The sequence below is a fragment of the Triturus cristatus genome, chromosome 2_1 (assembly GCF_964204655.1).
Source record: "Triturus cristatus chromosome 2_1, aTriCri1.1, whole genome shotgun sequence".
Taxonomy (NCBI): Eukaryota; Metazoa; Chordata; class Amphibia; order Caudata; family Salamandridae; genus Triturus; species Triturus cristatus.
In genome coordinates, this window is record NC_140581.1 from 486,783,011 (window position 1) to 486,800,839 (window position 17,829).

Here is a 17,829-nt window from a genome sequence, read left to right on the forward strand (position 1 = left end):
TTCACTGGTGAGAAGTTTAATCACTCACAGACAATAAACCAACTGCATGGCTGTCTCTATTGGTAAGCCTTCTGGATTTTCCCACTACTCCATACATCTATAAGACCTTTATACGCCCTAATCCTATGCCCCTGGGGGCCAGTGATTCAAGTTAATGAAGGCCAACTTGATATGCATTGACCATTCCGTCATAGTAAGTTGCCTGTTGTAGGTTTATACATTGTGTAGTGCTATGGAAAGTTCTGTTATTTGTGAGAACTAGGTGTGTTGTAATCATATTGGCACATCAGAACTGCCGTCATTTTCGAAGACTGTACTCTTTTGAATGGTGTGTTACAGGAGAGGAATTGGTGGAAAAGAATATGCTAATGTCTTGTACCACATGATCCATCAGGCATTTGCTTGCGACATTTTCTGTCAAAAATGTCTGGATTCAATTCCCCTCTGTGTTCCCTTTTCTATGTTGCCGCTTCCAGTGTTCCTTCTCCAGAGATGTGTTAAGACGCTAGAATTCTTCCTCAGTGCGACTGCCCAATGGTCTATTTTCCTTTGATAGCTGGGATGAACACACCTCTCTACTCAAGATATAATGCATTGTTGCATTAGCTGCATGGTCTGGTACTGCCACTGTATCCAAGACTTAGACATTAAGTCTCCTGTTTTCAGCTTCCCGTGCAATACAAGACATAACCTGTGGGCTCTCGAGTCTGCCATCAATGCATAGTGATGGCCACTTGGGTATAGGACTTGTAAATTACTTCTCATGCAAGAGATTCTAGTCTGTTTAATATAACATGACCGTTCTTATAAAATAACCATTCCATCATCTGTGTTATGTGGCTGTGGTCAATCTGTATAGTCTGCTGCAGTACCATTTTAGTTGTTGGCACCTGACAGACCAGATTCCTGTGCTCCCAGTGCAACAGGTGTCACTATTATGCAAGTGTGTTAATTGGAATCGCTTGACGCTGTTGAAGTGAGCCACAGTGCTATTGGGTCCGAAACTGGATTGCCAATTATTCTCCTTTAGTACTTCACTCACTAAGGGTAGAGAATTTGAGCAGACAAGGGCTTGCTCAAGGAGACATGAGGGTTAGGTACTCAAAACCACGTAATAACTGAAATCTCAGTCAGGGCATTATTTTAGAACACAGATAGTACTTGCTAGACATAAAACCAAATGTTCTGCATAAAATAAGACAGGAAATCAAGCTCTTCCTAGCCAAGTATCTGACAGCAAAAAAATATAACACTTGGGTGCTAACCTCTATCATTTCTGTTGGAGTCTATAGAGATATTCGCAATCAGCAACTGTAGTTCAATAACATTGAAACCACGCTCACGTGTCAATGTCATTTAATGGAAACGCCGGCACACAGTCACAGGAACAGCATAGGCAAATCAGAGGAAGAACTATTGAGGTTTCCGACGCCCTTGCACCAAAACCAGTTGCTTGGGCACAAAATACTTCAAAGCCCTATAACCTTAGTCACAGTTCAGATTTCACAGTACCAGGGAAGCCCAAACGTTTTTGAAGGGTAAGAGAATGAAGGGGGAGGATTAGAAAACAGCAACTCTCCAGAAATGGCAAAGCTAGACCCAACAGACCAGGGGATCAAATGTAGGTATCTACAGAACCACCCGATTTGGAAGTGGTGAACAAATCTGGACTTAAGACAGCCATCCTCACGGCCCTTGCTGAATACCCAGATCAGTGTCTGGAATTGGGGAGTTCAGGTTTGCTTCTGCAGCCAACACGAAAATGCACACAGGTGAGCACAGCAGAAGCAGGGGTGCATAAGGCTCACCCTCATAAGCAGCCGGGTCCCAGCTCTTCTGTGAGGACTGGGTGAGGCAGACAAATGTTTGGTAACTTCCTCAGGTTCCTGGGTGAGAGAACCTTGAGGCCTGGAGCGGCAGAGTTCTACGACTGCTCTCATCCTTGTCAGGCCAGATCTTTACAACAGCAGCAATATTCTGCTGCACAAGACACAGTAGTTCTTTCGCTGGAGTTTTTTTTCAGAGCAGGCTATCCACTGCTTGAAGAGAAAGTCAATAACTAGCAGACTTTTTCCCCCTGAAACACAAGTCTGTTACAATGGTCAGCAGTGCTCCCTTGGAATGCAGAGAAATCAGACAAATCAGTACCCCTGCAACAGTCCCCTGTAGTGATTTCCCTTCCAGGCCCACACTGGTTCCCCCCTAGTTTCACGTATTAGATGTTTTAGGATGCCTCTGCTCTGTCACACAACACATTGGTTTTCGTGACAATATTTTAGGAATACGCTGTACATGTTATTTGTTATTCACTGATTCTTCTTGGGAGTCAGTCTGCACATTTTGTACAAGGTTGCCTGGACTACATAACATGGTGTACTGATTTCGTCTTTCGACTCCGCAACAGCTTCTAACATTTTAGACATAACACTGTAGCAAAGTTGCAGCTTTCCAACACAGTAGTTTTGATAATATAAACTGCGTCTCGCCCCCTTGGGGGCAGAGAGGAGAATTCCGGCAGAGACCAGTCCTGGAACGAGCGTCCACACAGCCTGATCGATATGCAACCTTGTGTTAACGGAGTTTACACCAATGATGCAGCCCACTTAATATACACGGTATGTGCTCTGTTGCCAATCCCAAAAATCACTTGTATATCTCCGTGCTCACACAAGGGTAGGCCTAGATAGATAATTTGCCATGGTGGGGATGTTTATTTTATACAGTCTGATAGTAATGCTAATTACTTTGTTTAGTTTCATCTACCTAGTGATCCCGGCACATCTGCTTCATAATTAGGGCTCCCAGTTTTATGTTTTTTGTTACATTTCCACCTGTATTTATCCATATTTATTTTTTGTCTACCTATTGGTATTTATCCATATTAATTTTGTGTTTTGAAAATAGTCTTGTAAAATGGTATATTTCTACATTTATCTCTTAGACGTGCACTCGTACGTGGATGCCTGTTACGAATTAGCACTTTAAGCAGCCACGTATAACAAAACACTACACCCATAGGTACATATTAGCATTATTTGCAAATATAGGGTACATATGCCGGTATTTAAGGAAATCTCATCCTGTTTAACTTCCCATGCTGTATATCTGCTCAGCTTTTGCTTGGAATTCATGAAAGACAGCGTGGACAGTGTCACAAGAAGCACAATTTTCAATATTTTTTTGCTGCTAAAAATAAATGCAGACAAGAAACACAAAGCTTTCTGCATGTATTTATCTGTAAAAATCAGTAAAAACGGATAATTCGGAGCCTTATTCATATTAGACTACAATAGTTTCAATAAATAAATTGTACATTTCTTTGCGTCTTTCTTTGGTCTACTACGTACATTCATGAGCGAGAGACAAAAAGGTGATAATCTGTTTCCACGGTTTCCTTGGGGACCAGAGGGTCATGTTCTAGGTTGCCAAAATCACTCGGTACTCTGAGAAGGTTAGGAGTTCAGGTGAGGCCCTGTGAGCTAGCCAGGATTTGGGCCGACAGATATCGATGTTGTAGAGCAACTCAATCCATACATTCTGACGTCCCGTCATCCCAAGGCACAGTTCTGCTTTACCAGCTGAATCCATGCGACCCCACTGAATCACAGAAGGCATAAGCAAGGCATGATCAGCTCATGCCAGGGCTATGGATAATAAAAGCCTCTTGTGGGTTGGTTCCAATTAGTGCAGGTACGATATGTATTGAGTCACAGACAACAGCTCTTGCAGACAGCTCCAAGCAGACAGCTCCAAGCAGAAAGAGGGGAGGAGCTTGGATCACTTTAGATGTTGCAGAGCCTTTGCCAAAGGATGGAAGCCTGGCATACACACTCAGAAGAGCAGTGTGGCACTTTAAAGAGGAGCAGAAGTGAAAGTTATGCAAAAGAGGGCATCTCCCATTAACAGTTATCTGGGCAGCCTTGTACAAAGCTCTCCATTTTAGTTTGCACACACGAACCAAGCCACAATGGATTCTACCATGCACTGTCAGACATGCGCAGACCTAACACTAAACCCTCACATACACTGATGTATACCGATTAGCCATGCCCTTTATACATTTCCCACACATTGAAGCCAAAAATCCTGGTCAAAGGAGACTGAAAGAACACTGGACATGTGAGGCCAGCAGACACTTCCCCTGAAGGGCACTACTGGCAATCCATCGAAGACCAGGAAAAGAGGGCAGCGCCCATAGTCTGAAAGAGGGAGATGCTTTGACAGCACAACTCTGATCTCAAGCCAGTAAACAGGAAGAACTCATAATAAGCTTACATGATTGTTGGGCTCTGAAAGGACTGGAGCGTTTTAAGGGGAAACCCGTTTTAAGGGGAAACCCAGGGGTCGAGAGGTTCCAAAAATAAAGATCATACAACAGAAGACAGCACTGTGCATGCAAAGGAATTTCCTTCCCAAAAGCACTGAAGAATAATTTCCCTTTTTGGAGCCCTGATACCATGAGCACTTGGCATCCAAAAATTCTAATTTTCCCCCATTTTTGTTTCTCAAGAAAACCATTCCTGAGTCCCTATCTTGATTCACAAAGAGCAACATTTGTGCTTGTCTGCGGCCAAAAGATTGTGATTTTTATTTAAGCCTACACCCCCCTTGACCTCCCTCCCACACACACACAGACGCTTAGGCAATTGTTTAACACTAGTCAATGCCACAAGTGTGGTCTCATGATAGACCGGGACAAATTTGCAACCCAAAGTGGCAAATACGCACACCTTTCAGACTAACTAGATGGCAAAAGCATGTGTGTGTAATGATTTAGGCAGCATACCCCTATTTTTCACAAATCTGGAACAGAATCCCATTATAGGGTTGCATCTGATCATTTCCAACTGACCCATAGACATTTGTTGCATTTTTTACATTTTTATGATCATCTTTTTTTTTTTTATTTCTTAGCACACTAGGTCTGACAGGGTGTGGGAGGTCTCTGGGCTCAATAGTCTCAACATTAATTCCTAGTTATACATGTTGGGGCCATGAAGGAAACTAAAAACATGTGGGCAATTTATTATGTTGACATGCTTTCAATCTGAACTCATAATATGGGGTATAGTTCGGTAATGCTAGCTCATGGTTCATGAAACTGCCATGCAAGTTAGATCCTGCTCAGAGGTGATGCTCTTCTACCTTGGTGTAATCCTGTAAAACCTCTTGGTGGAAGCAGCAAGGCTTAGTAGACCATTTTGGTTAACTACCAAGGAAAGTACAAAGATATCTAAAGATTTGGAAATTGTACCACTAATGCTGAAAGAATGGGAAGTTGGCAGTACTAAAGCTGCACAAATTCTTGCAGCTGCATCATGTTTTGAGGTAATGCCTGTGCAGCGATGGATAAATATTGCCATATAAAGGTATTTTCGCATTAGCATGTGTAACTGTAAAGTTACTGCTGTTGACGAAGGCAGTACATTACAGATTGATTAACTTTTATTACATTGCTGCTTTGCACTCGAATATGCGTACACACATTCTCTGTTTAGTTCCATCCTCACAGGTAAGGTTCAGGGTGACTTCACCTCAGATTAACTGAGATTTCTTCTCCAGTTTTCTCCTAGCACCAGGATACACCCAAAAGGGCAGGCATAGGTATTGAGAAGTGGGCTTCTGTAAAGAGCTTGTCCTATGAGAGTATTCAGCTTTGGAAGTTGATGGAAAAGTATGGGGCTAGGGGAGTGAACCCAAGATCATACTTGGAGCCTCTAGGCCAAATCTGTGCCTTAAAAAGATTGCAGAGGTTCCAGGTACTGTACTCATTTAGCGTAACTGTACAGAAAATAGGCATTATGCAGGTCTTTAGTAAGTTGCACTATGTATGTGTATATTAAAATCAATGGGACAAATTAAATACTACACATCATAAAGATAAAACACAAATTACACACTAGATGAACAACCCACAAGCACTGAACAGTGGTCAAAGAAATCAAATCAACATTCAACACCAGACAATAAGCTATTCACCAGGCAAACAGTATAGTACCCTCCTAAGAGATATTAGAAAAATCAGTCAGACTTCGAGCACCAAAACCATGCATCCACTGCTTCAACACAACAACCTCACTAACAGGGGCAGATAGGAAACCAGATAATATTGCAGGACAATTAAGACCTTGTTTTGAGACACTGACTGGCCAGTGGCACAACGGCATATCCTTAAATACAAGTTGTGTTTTTGTTGCATTATTGGCATTTTTATAGGACATGTAAAATTTATCACATCTGACCAAAGTGTGGAAGAGCTGCGCATACTTTGTTGACTATGGTAAGAAATCTGGTGTTGACATTCAATTCCTTCATTTTTAAGGCATTTACTATTTTTTACTCAAAATCTTTTCAGAAAATAATTCTCTGCTGACATTAAACAAATAGGTTTACTGACCTAAATGAACCTAATTATTTTTAGCCCCAAAATAGAGGTTTAACTTCCAATAGCATAAATTCTTAGCGTTCTCAGCCAAATACGGTTTCAAACTCATGCAACTTATCTTGTAAGTACTTTTCTTTAAGCTACATTCCTTTTTATAGCCACCATAAACTGCGAAATAGTATGCATTAGTAATACCAGTTGCATTCATAGCAGTGCCATTACTAGTGGTACGTACACTAGTATTGTTATTACCCAATGGGTAGGTAAGACCAGAATAAAACAGTTTTCTACTAAAGCGGTTAAGGGAAGAGGTCGATGGAGACCATTGCAATGGGAGGTGGAGACCAGATAGAAAAGACTCTAGCGACTGGGAAGGGATCGGGGTGCAATGGACAGGAACTGAAGTTACAGGAGTCAGAGCAGTCTACTTACAGCAGTAGGCGCAAATATCAGAGCTATGAGCTAAACCACAATTACTGCTTGAACGGCTGCCATAACTCTAGCCCATAAACTATTTGCCTTCCTCTTTGGCACTTCTAGCTTGCACAATTACCAGTCAGAGGCTGAGATCTGGATCAACAGCACATTTACCACAGACCAGATTATTAGAAAAAACGAAATGAAGTAGAATAGGGTATAAAAGTAGTAGGATAATAAAAGTTGAACATACTAACTAAGAAATGAGTGACTGTTCAGATTTGGGCCTATAATTACACAAGATTGCATTGAGAAATTTGAAGGGTTAGTAAGTGTTAAATAACTACTAAACAATTACGGTACAGTCTTGTCAGCTCACTGTCCATTTAATGTTCCACAAGCTGTCATACTGTAAAGTCATACCTGGAACTTCGTCGTCATCATCCTCCCCAGGAGCAAGTGGTGCTTTCCCATCCATTGCTAAAACAAAAACAGAACAATGAGGCAATGTTCTAAAAAGATTTTAACCCAAAAAATAAAAAGAAATTAATGAGAAAAATAAAAACAGAATCAAAACACGTAAAAGTCAGTTTTCCAGACTGACAAGTAAAGAGCCACAAATGCAACTAAAAACAAGCATTGGCATAGCCAATAGGTCTCGTCTTTGGGACCTTATAAGTGTTTAGCCATGCAACAGTTGCATAACTAAACACTTATAAGGTCAAAAAAGTGAGACCTATTGGCTATGCCAATGCTTGTTTTAACTGCTGCAATCTATTGGAGATCAAAGCGGCCGTGTGGCCGCGAAAGTGATCGCGATCAAACATCAAAGTGAAAGTGAAAGTAATCGCGGTAAAGCGCGGCGCCCGTGCACATGCACTGTAGCTCTAGGCTGGCCTGGTAGCACTTTTTGGAGCCCTCACAAAATGTCTCGCCAGACCAGCGCATGCGCTGGGTCAGGCGAGACCTAACCATGGCTCATATTAATGCTACTGTACCCCTGCTAAGAGTATGTGGCAGACTGTGTGCCATAGCTGTAGTAGGCTACAAAAGTTTGAAACTGAACACAAGCAAGATTTTCATAATTGCAGAACGAAGTTCTCTTTTAAGAAATGAAAGGGTGTAATAATCTTGAATAGGATGCAGCTGGAAAACGAGGAACAAATTGTCTCCCACTCTCAACTAGCAGCTTTACAATCCTACTTGTCAGTTTCTGGACAGTGTGCATATTTTCTCTTTAAGTGGCAACGTGACCAGGCTTGACAGACCGAGAAAAGAAAATTATTAGGGAGAGATGAAGTAAAGGGATGAACAGATGACGAATTGGGTGGAGGTAGGGGCAGGAGTACAAGAGAGGTAGAGGACATTAGAAGGTCGTTGGAATAGAGGATAAGAAAGTGGGAGCCAGGGATAAACTAAAGTGCGGTCAGAGGAGGGAGCAGAACAGACTGGGTGACAGAAGAAGGGCAACATAGAAAGGAAAATGGAAAAGATTGACCGCAGAGGGAGCTAGAAAGACAACATCTCTGAAGAAAAGAGGGAACTAAAATACATTTTCTATATAATTTTAGAAACTTCTTGAGCCAATCTCATCTCAAGTGGTGTTTCCACCTTGCTGCATATCAACAGGACACCAGGTTCCTAACCCTGGTTTCTCTTTTTTACAGCGAAATACAATCGGTGGTTGTAGTCTTGGTTCACCACTACAATATCAAAGTAGCAGAACATAATTGGTTCCGGCATGGGCACACAGCACAGACATATGGTCGAAGGGGAGAAGTTTGAATTAACTGGCTTCAGGGTAAAAGAGAAAATGGTGACGTTTTCCATGGACAGTGCAATGCAAGTAGGATTCTCTACATCCGATGAAATGCGAAAGTTCCTTCTCGTAAGAGTTGAAGAACTTCTATAGACATGACCAAATGAAAGGACAATTTTTGAAAAATGTACTCATTAAAATAAATGTATGTTTATATGTGAGCAATGAGTTCGTGAAAACAACAATATACACTATGACAAGAATAAAACAAATATAGGCTGAACTGTAAAAAGCCCATTGGCCCGAGCAATACGCAAGGCTAACTAAATCATACCAGGCTATCGAAAAGCACAACACTCAATACTTAGAAAGATAAAAAGTCACCAGCCAAAAATATACATGATCAAGGTATGAAATCATTTAAGATCTTTAAGAATCTCCCCAAAGCACAGGGTATCTCCAGGAACTGCATGTGCAATGAAAAGCTGCCTACTTCCAATCTAATGCTTATATTATACTTTAAGATGGGTTTTAAAAATTTCAGGCACACTGTTAAAAAAATAACTACAGCCTAGTAAGTGCATGTAGATAAGGAAAGGTAGCATTTAATGCTCAGGAGTCACAATTCGAGTGGAATGGTTTGCACACAAAAAACAAATCCTTTTCCCTTGGAGCCATACAGCCTAACTTTCCCAGTTCTTTCTTCGAGTAGGGAAGAGATTGAGCCACATCATCATAATGTATTAATTTTTAGGGTAGCTGCCAAGGCGTGTAACCACATCCTTACCCTTTTTGTCCAACTGAGCTCACTTTTAATAATCTCTTATTTACAAAGCATTGAGATTTTATAGTGCCCTAACAATCAGGCTGTTCCAATAACTTAACCAATGTACCAATAAAATGGAAAACCATGATGGCAGACCTGTTTCCATTCTTATAGCTTGAAGCCGCTGCACATTTGGGTAGAGATCGCAAGTTTTTTTCAGCAGATCCCTTCCAGCTTTTCTCAGTCACTGGTGTTGCTGAAACTCCGCAATACCACTCCGGAGAGGTCTTGTGGTAAAACAATTGCTTTATACAAAGCCAAAATAAGGTGAAGCAAAGGGCCTTCATAGTCCATTATGAATCTGTTTAGCCCACTTATGAATGAACATACTTTGGTGCTTTGGGTAGTCATATGAGGGGCCCAAGAGAGGAACTATTAAAAACCATTCCTAAGTACTTGTATTCAGAGATTTCCTCCATCCTGGTTTGCCCAATTGACCAGGTACAACTGTGTTCCTTCCGAACAAACACCATAACTTTAGTTTTATTCAAAAGGATTGCTAAATTATTCCTTTGAAAGTACTCAAAAGTCAGCTACCTTACTCATCAGGCAGTTCTGTCAACTATTACGGGGTTATCTGCGTAGAGGTGACAGGGTATACAAGACCCTTCTATTTTTGGCCCAACGAAATAGGTAGCTGGCAGCACCTTAAGGTCTCCTAAGAAGAGGACAAACAAAGTTGGTGGCAGTAGACAACCATGGCACAACCTGTTAATTTGTTATCCTTTTTTGAGAGGCTACCACCTATTGTCCAATCTACTGTTGCCCAATTCTCTTTATGGAGTTCCTTTAATATCCCTAAGAGACTACCAGGGATCTCTAGGAATATTAATTTTGACATCAAAAACAGCCTGGAAATTCACAAAGCAGGTGTAAAAGGAACCCTCGCTCAATGGATTTCTGCACAACAGCCCAGAGGCTAAAACAGTGATCCATCATGGCGTGTACTGCTTTGAAACCACCCTGGTCTAACGTGATTGCACTGGTCTCTTCATACACTGCAGCAGCACTTCTAGCAGTATCTTTATGTAAATCTTAGCCACCACATCAATGTGGCTAACTATACAATTGTCCTTAGGGTTCATCATGTCACCCTTTTTATGGATGGGTTGTATTACTGCCCTTCCCAATTTTCTGGGTACGCCCTGGTTAATGTGCACCACTTTAACACTTTGAGACAAAAATGTGGCACACCAGTGTCTGCTGGATTTTATTATTATAGCTGGCAAGGCATCCGTCCCTGCTGCTTTTGTCAGCTTGAGGGAAGGGATTTTACGTTTCACAGCGGATACATTAAGCAAAGTCAACTATGTGTATGCATGAATACATTTTAAGTCATGGCAATTTCTCCTCTGAATATATGCAATAGTAATATGATGAAAAAATAAGAACAAAATACATTTGTGGAGCTAACGCACTGCAATACTTTCATGCAAATTCTACGTTTCCAATGTACAAATATAAAAACATGCGCATTAAAATATGTTAAAAATAAGAACGGCATAAAATATCATTAAAAGCTCTCATATCATTTTAGACACAGACAACCATTCAAAGGTAGTGTGTCGAGTGGCAGGAGTTGTGCATTTAAACAGAATAGAGTGCAAATTTCATTAAAGCTTATATCATTACAATCAGAGCGAACAGTTCTAAAGTACTGCATCGAGTGATTTGAAGTGTGTAAAAGAGCAGAAAAAAACGTCTGTATGCTTCTAAGCAAGATGGGAGACACAGTCTTCCAGGTGAATTGGCATTGTATAGGTGGCTTTGGTTATCCACTAGCGGCTTGACAGTGCAATTAGTGAGAAAGTGTGGGGTCCCCCTCATGCGGCTGAGGGAGATGTCGCAACGTTCCTGCGGATTAGTGAAAAACTAATGCAACAAACATTGTAATTAAACATTATTATAAGGCACCATAGTCAGTACTTTCAAAGCAAGATGAAGGAACGATGCAGTCCATCTTAATTAAGCCTGTGCAACGAGAGAAAAAAAAAGGGCTGTGTCTGCAAAGACCATCACAAATTAGGTGGCAGATTTTCTAAAGTTAGTTTTAATTTTTATTGGCACTATGCTAACTTGTTTCTTTGAAGGTCGTTATTTCCGCCTGCATGACTTTGACAAACTTGGACAGATCTGAGGGGACCATGTTAGAAAAGGGATCTGCTATTGCTTCCACACATGTCCGTGCCCTCATTGGACAGAAAAATTGGTTTTAGTAATTTCAGTCGTGGTAGTAATCGTGCTTCACAAACGTATCCGCGATGCAACAGGTGCTCCTTTCTGTAGTTGTGTAGTCTACATCCTGTGATACGGGACAGCGATTTCCAGTTAGGATGTAATTCTTTTATCTGCAGAAGCATCAGCCTGACCCAGAGGATCTCTTTCAGGCACTTCGTTCCCAGTGCCTGGCTCAAGTATGGTTGTGTTTCGTGAGCCTCATAGGATGCAGTAAGTGCCATTGTTTTTCCTCAAGTCTGGCAGGGTCTGCTTCCCACGATAACTGACTGGCATGTTCATTTATTGCACTCTTTATAGCCGTATAGCCTATTCCTTCCGTTGTCCAACTCTCAATCACCAGATTTAAGGTCTCCACCTCTATTTAAATAGTAGGTCCAGGGCATATTCTGCACTAAGTATATTAATTTTAGCACCTCCATCAAGGATCCTGCTGGAGCATTCTAGATTCGATAGTAATATTGTGCATGTATGCCCAGGCACTCATGTGTCTGCTGTGTGAGGCCGAACTCCAGGTTGCTGCATGTATATCTTGGTAACCAATAAATGCTCTTGTAGCCCTGACAGTGGGCCTTCTCTAATAGTGTTTTGCATTACACTGGGAATGCTTCTTGCACGTATCCTGCTGTAAGCAGCAATTTTGCTTTGATAACACTCATGATTGCTACCGGGATCGGACTGTATACATTTTCCATACAATTTATACAGGGCATATGTGGTTGATTGTGCTTTTGTCTTCCCTCTATTCTGAGGTATGGCCATCAAACCCATATCACTAAGCCACGCTCCAAGATAATTGTAATTTCTTGTTGATGTTATGGTCTGGGAGCCCAGCCTCCATTTGTGTAATGTTTCCCTAGCAGAGCGGCCAAATATCACTTTTGTTTTATTCTGATTGGCAACCAAGTTGTTCAGTTCATTATAGACACGTAGGGCATCTAGTCCCTTTTGGAGTCCTATTTTGTATGGTCAAGAAGTAATACATAATCCATGAACTGCAATAAGTACACTTTCTTTTGACCTATCTTTGGTGTAGCTAGCTTGACTCCTTGTAGCCCCTTGCTCAGATCCACTGTGTATAAGTTGAAGAGTGATGGGGCAAGGACGTATCCTTGCTTCAAGCCCCAATAGGTGTGGAATTTTGGAGATACCGGGTCCCCTGCTAGTTTTACTCTCACTCAGATCCCGCTGTAAATGGAGACAATGGCATTCAGGAGGTTATCCAGGAATTTGCAGTTTCTAAGGTTTCGCCATGAATTGTTGCGCACTAACCATCGAATGCGGCGGAGTGGTCTACAAATAAAGAGAACACTCGCATGTTGTTCTTGACATTGGATTGCAATGTAATGTAAGATAAGGCAATAACGCTGTTGATAGTTGAACCTCCCTTACGGAATCCAGTTTGTTAGAAGGGGAGCAATTCTTCTTCAATCCATCTTTTTAATTCTCTTAATAGGGTGCTCGCATAAGACTTTGCCTCCATGTCCAGGAGGGCAATTAATAAATAGTTTAAGGTTGGTGCTATCTCCTTTCTTGCATACTGGGTGTAATATTGACAGTCGCCACGCATTTGAAACGGCTGGATTGCAGTCTGCATGCTGTGTATAATGGGAAGAGGACCCCTGGCCAATATGCTGGGCCCTCCCTAAACATTCCTCCTGGAAGTCCGTTCGGGCTCAGAGACCGTCCTTTCTTATCTTTTCCATTTTTTTTATTTATTTTTACAACGGACTGCTTGTTCATTTCTATGGAACTTTCAGGTGTGTTGTTTATACTTTCATCACAGGTCCTTATTGTGGTTGATGAGGCCTTATTTCAAATTGACAATTTTCCTGGTTTCCCTCTGTATATATTCTTCACGTGGGTTTGCCATACTTCCTCAGCCACGGAATTGCGCCCGTCAATTTTATCGTTCTCTAGCATGGCAATGTATTCTCAAAATTGCTTCTGTTTGCTGTTTTTTGAAAGCCCACACATTTTTGTCCATTCCGCTTCATTTTAGCTGCCAAATGAAGCTTTTGAGTTCCCAATTTATCTCTTAGCTGTCGCCTTGAATCACTGTTTCCTACTATCTGACTCTCTTAGCCCGCCTTAACTTAAGGATGTATTCCCTTAATTTTCCGTTGTATCCCAATTCGTACATTGTCTGTTTGGGTCTGTTCATGTTCTTCTTATTTCCTGCCCCCACTAGGTTAGACCATGATCCAGGCGGCCCAGTTGTTGTAATTGCTACATTCCTGTCACCAAGCCTGCCTTTCTCACTGTTCTTCCAAACCACTATTTTGGCTGCATAGCTGATGTTCTATGTGAGCTTTCCCATCAGTGTGTGATCTTAGACTCATTTTCTGTTATTGATTGTGACTACCTGTTCAAGGAGACACCAATTGGAGCTGGAGGTGAACGCAAAGCATTGCGTTGTCTCTTACTTCCTGCTGTATAATTGTAAAATCTGTCACAATTTATTTTAAGATTTGGTCCTTAAAATATATAGCCAATGGTTGTGCAGTTGTTATAGGAGTGTTAGACTGGTCTTTTAATGCCGTTGTCTCTGCGGAAACCAAAATGATATGATTGTAGAAAGTTATTAAATCGTTTTTCCCAGGCTCGCCTCCCTGTAGTTTTAACATCTGCACCAAGATTATGTAAATTGAAGTCCCTTGTTATTACAATGCCCAGAGTTGAATATTCGCACAGTAACTCTTCCAGATAAGCTATCACCAGGTGTGTTATTTCCAGTCTTTTCTGACCATATACATTTATTAGCAGCAGTGTTACACTGACTACTTCATCCAAATATCCTTCCACTATGGCTGCATGCAACATATCCAATTCTACTTTAATTTATTTCTTTAATAGCTAGTTCTATTGAGTGATTTATGCAGATTGATATTCCTCCCAACGGTCTTCCAAAAATGTGTAGTTTAGTGGCAGATTTGTGCAATTCCGAAATATCCTCCAGGTGCATGGGAGTTACTGCCCAGGTTTCTTGGAGGCAGACTATATCCGCTTCTTGCAATATTTAGTTGGTTCACTACTTAGAACCCCAGGTAGGCGGCAACATTCCAGGACATTAGTTTTGAAACTATGTTTTTAGATGACATAGCTGTGTTTTTTGTTGTATTCGTAAGCACAGAAGGAGGGATCTTACTTGGAGGCCCTTCATGGGCAGCTTTTGCGCTAGGTATAGCGGTTAATCCTGCCCCCGCATTGGGTGTTTGCCAGCTCCAGCCCTTCTCATGCTTATATGTCCTTTCCGCCAACCAAATTGACCTCTTTTGCGCTGGTCTCTCATTCAGCCTGTACTGTATGGTTAAGCTTTTAAAGTTGGAATTTGCTTGTACCCTTGGTGCTCCCTCTTCCTCAGGCCTTTCTTTGACTGTTGATATTTTGGGTGGACAGACTGTGGTTTAAGTTGAGACGCCAGCACATGAGGGTATTTCGCTTCCCTTTTTCATGTACCAGGATGCCCCAATATGCAAGTCTTTCCCGCTCTATCAAGACCCTATTCGACAAGGCTGTTTTTTTTTTTTTTTGCAGGTAGTACATTCGCTGAATATGATGGGGAGAAATTCTGATGGCAATACAACATGGAAATTCTATGACCAAGAGCATAATTGAGGCTCTGTGTGAAGTTCCCAAATTAAGTGTGGATTTTAAAGGTATGTGATTGCTACCTAGTAGTGCAAGCAGCTGAAAACCAGCAATGAAAGGGAAGTGCCAGGCCTGTGTGAAAATATAATCAATTGGACCCCTAATGTTTTCCTGCTTAAAAGTATGAGCAGCAGGGGACTGTGTGAACGAGACCATTAAGCAAAAAGAAAGTCCTATTCTCCAGAAATTTTAACGTCCCCGCCCACTTAGAACTTCGCCATTTAGGAAAGTTTGCAGTGGGTATAGAATATACTCTCAGTTGGCCTCCTTAAAAGAAGTCTTACTTAAGTGTTTCAAATGCATATTGAAGTGTCCTGGGATTACAAGAATATACTCCGATTACATGGGCTGAGAATATAATTCTAGCCCAAGTTCCACTGAAAACAACCAAGACTGTTTGCTTAGATGAGATTTGGGTAGGGATTCCATCGCCCGTTTTAACACCATGGTGAGAATCTCGCCCTCAAGATGAGATGCTAATGGTTAAGAAGTGGCTTCGCAATGGAGTCCGGGTTACCGCGGAATTGGATTAGAACAAGTAGCCAGCAGTCTGATATAATTGACAGCCATTGCTGTGGGTGGTCTTTGCAATCCCATCCAACAGGGCGCTGAGGCTAAGAGTGCTGTAATGTAAAATGGAAGAGGGTCTGATAAAGGATCAAGGGCTCCCTTTTACTTCTCTTGGAATTTGCCATTATGACTTTCCCCCTTCCTTATAGATGTCTGGCACAGGATTTGTACAGAGGCCTTAAATGCACTTGCTAGGAATACGTTTGGCAGTAATGCTGCTTAAAGGGTGGATACTCAACATAGGATGACTACTCTGATTCTATAATGGAGGTCAAGAAATGGCTCTGGGTGACAAAAGGGTGGCACTCCCAAGGCTGTGTTTCAGTGCCTGTTTAAATATGTTGAAGTGCTTGATTCAAGTGGTTTCCAATAAAGGCATCCTCATTCAAAGACTTACTCCTAAGCCAACCTTGTAGTGCCACATCAATGGGCTATCAATTACCGCTAATGACGCATGTTATTTTCCTGAAAATGGCTTTGGCCTAAACTATAACTATAACTATAACTATAACTATAACTATAACATATATATATATATATATATATATATATATATATATATATATATATATATATATATATATATATATATATATATATATATATATATATATATATATATATATGCTCCAAAAATTCCTCCGTTTTCTGGAAGGAAAAGACGGCACTCACGGGGCTTCGTTTCAGCAGAATTTAATAATTTAAACCGAATGCAAACAGACGCGTTTCAGAATAGATCCTTCTTCAGTGTTTGCCTAACGCGCTGTGAGGCGCCATTAAAAAGAGTCACATCGATTAGCCTAGACACAAACAGGGGACTGGCGCATTTTCCATCATGAGCGCCATCTTGGAATGGTCAATTGTGCAAGGTCTTTTTTTAAATAAAGTTGATTGAATACAACATTTTAAGCATTTCACGAGACAATTCATAAGCATGCTTGATTCTGTTATCAAAACCTTGCCATGACCCATCAATTCATTGCATTTTTACCGTGGATCGGTTAATTGCACCAAACAAATTATGTTACATGTTTCCCTTGTTTGTCATTATTTAGCCGTGGATCGGCAAAAGCTTTCGATGTTCCAGGTTTTCACCAGTCAACATTTCAACGATCAATGATCACTTTAAATCACATAACAATTAGTTACCCAGATGAACTGTCAATTCTTCCCCACCATTTAACCCATTTGGGGACTTGGATTGGAGATCTATAATATATCGTGATTCAAGTCTTCGCAACTTCAGAACTCTGTCACCTCCCCTTACATCAAATGGAATGCAGTCTATGCTGAAGTACTGTAACAGATCCCTGTTACTATTGTGTTTTAGGGCAAAATGACGTGCCACGGGATAATTAAAATCTTTTTTGGCAATTGCACGCATGTGTTCTAAAATTCTAAGTTTCACACAATGTATCGTACTCCCTATATATCTTAGCCCGCAGGGGCATTTCAGGCAATAAACTGCGTGGGTGGTATTACAGGTCATGAACTTCTTGATTTTTTTAGGTGCTTTCAGGCCTTTGATCTCATACGTAAGCACCCTTTTGCTATACGCACAGGCCTTGCATCTCCCACAAGGGAAGAAACCCTTCATTTCACTAATGGTTCCCTGTTTAGATGGTATAGTATCCAGATGGCTGTGAACCAGGCTATCTTTGAGGGATCGGGCCTTTCTGAAGGTGATTAGTGGTCCTGCTGGAATGTCTGTGCCAATAATGGCATCAGTTTTCAATATGTGCCAATTTTTTCTCATTATTCGTCTTAGACTGTCGGCATCTTCCGAAAAGGTGGTTATCAAACGGAATTTGCCGGTTTGATCATCACGGACCTTTTGCTGAAATAAGTCCTTTCTAGGTATTTTTTCTACCTTCTTGAGTGTATTCTCAAGGAGGCCTGAAGTATAGCCCCTTTCAATGAACCTATTTATGCTTGCTCTGGCTGCCAATTTAAAATCGTTTTCTTCAGAGCAATTCCTTTTCAGTC

The 17,829-nt window shown here is 41.2% G+C and overlaps 1 protein-coding gene across 2 annotated transcripts in view; it reads right to left on the reverse strand.

The window, feature by feature from the left end:
* Positions 1-17,829, reverse strand: part of BTF3 (basic transcription factor 3) — a 104,316-nt gene that overhangs the window by 5,475 nt on the left and 81,012 nt on the right. For both annotated transcript variants that reach the window (XM_085632336.1, XM_085632337.1), the window contains one exon: positions 7,226-7,282. In XM_085632336.1, coding sequence (XP_085488462.1) covers positions 7,226-7,282 — 57 coding nt within the window. The remainder of the gene's footprint in view (positions 1-7,225; positions 7,283-17,829) is intronic.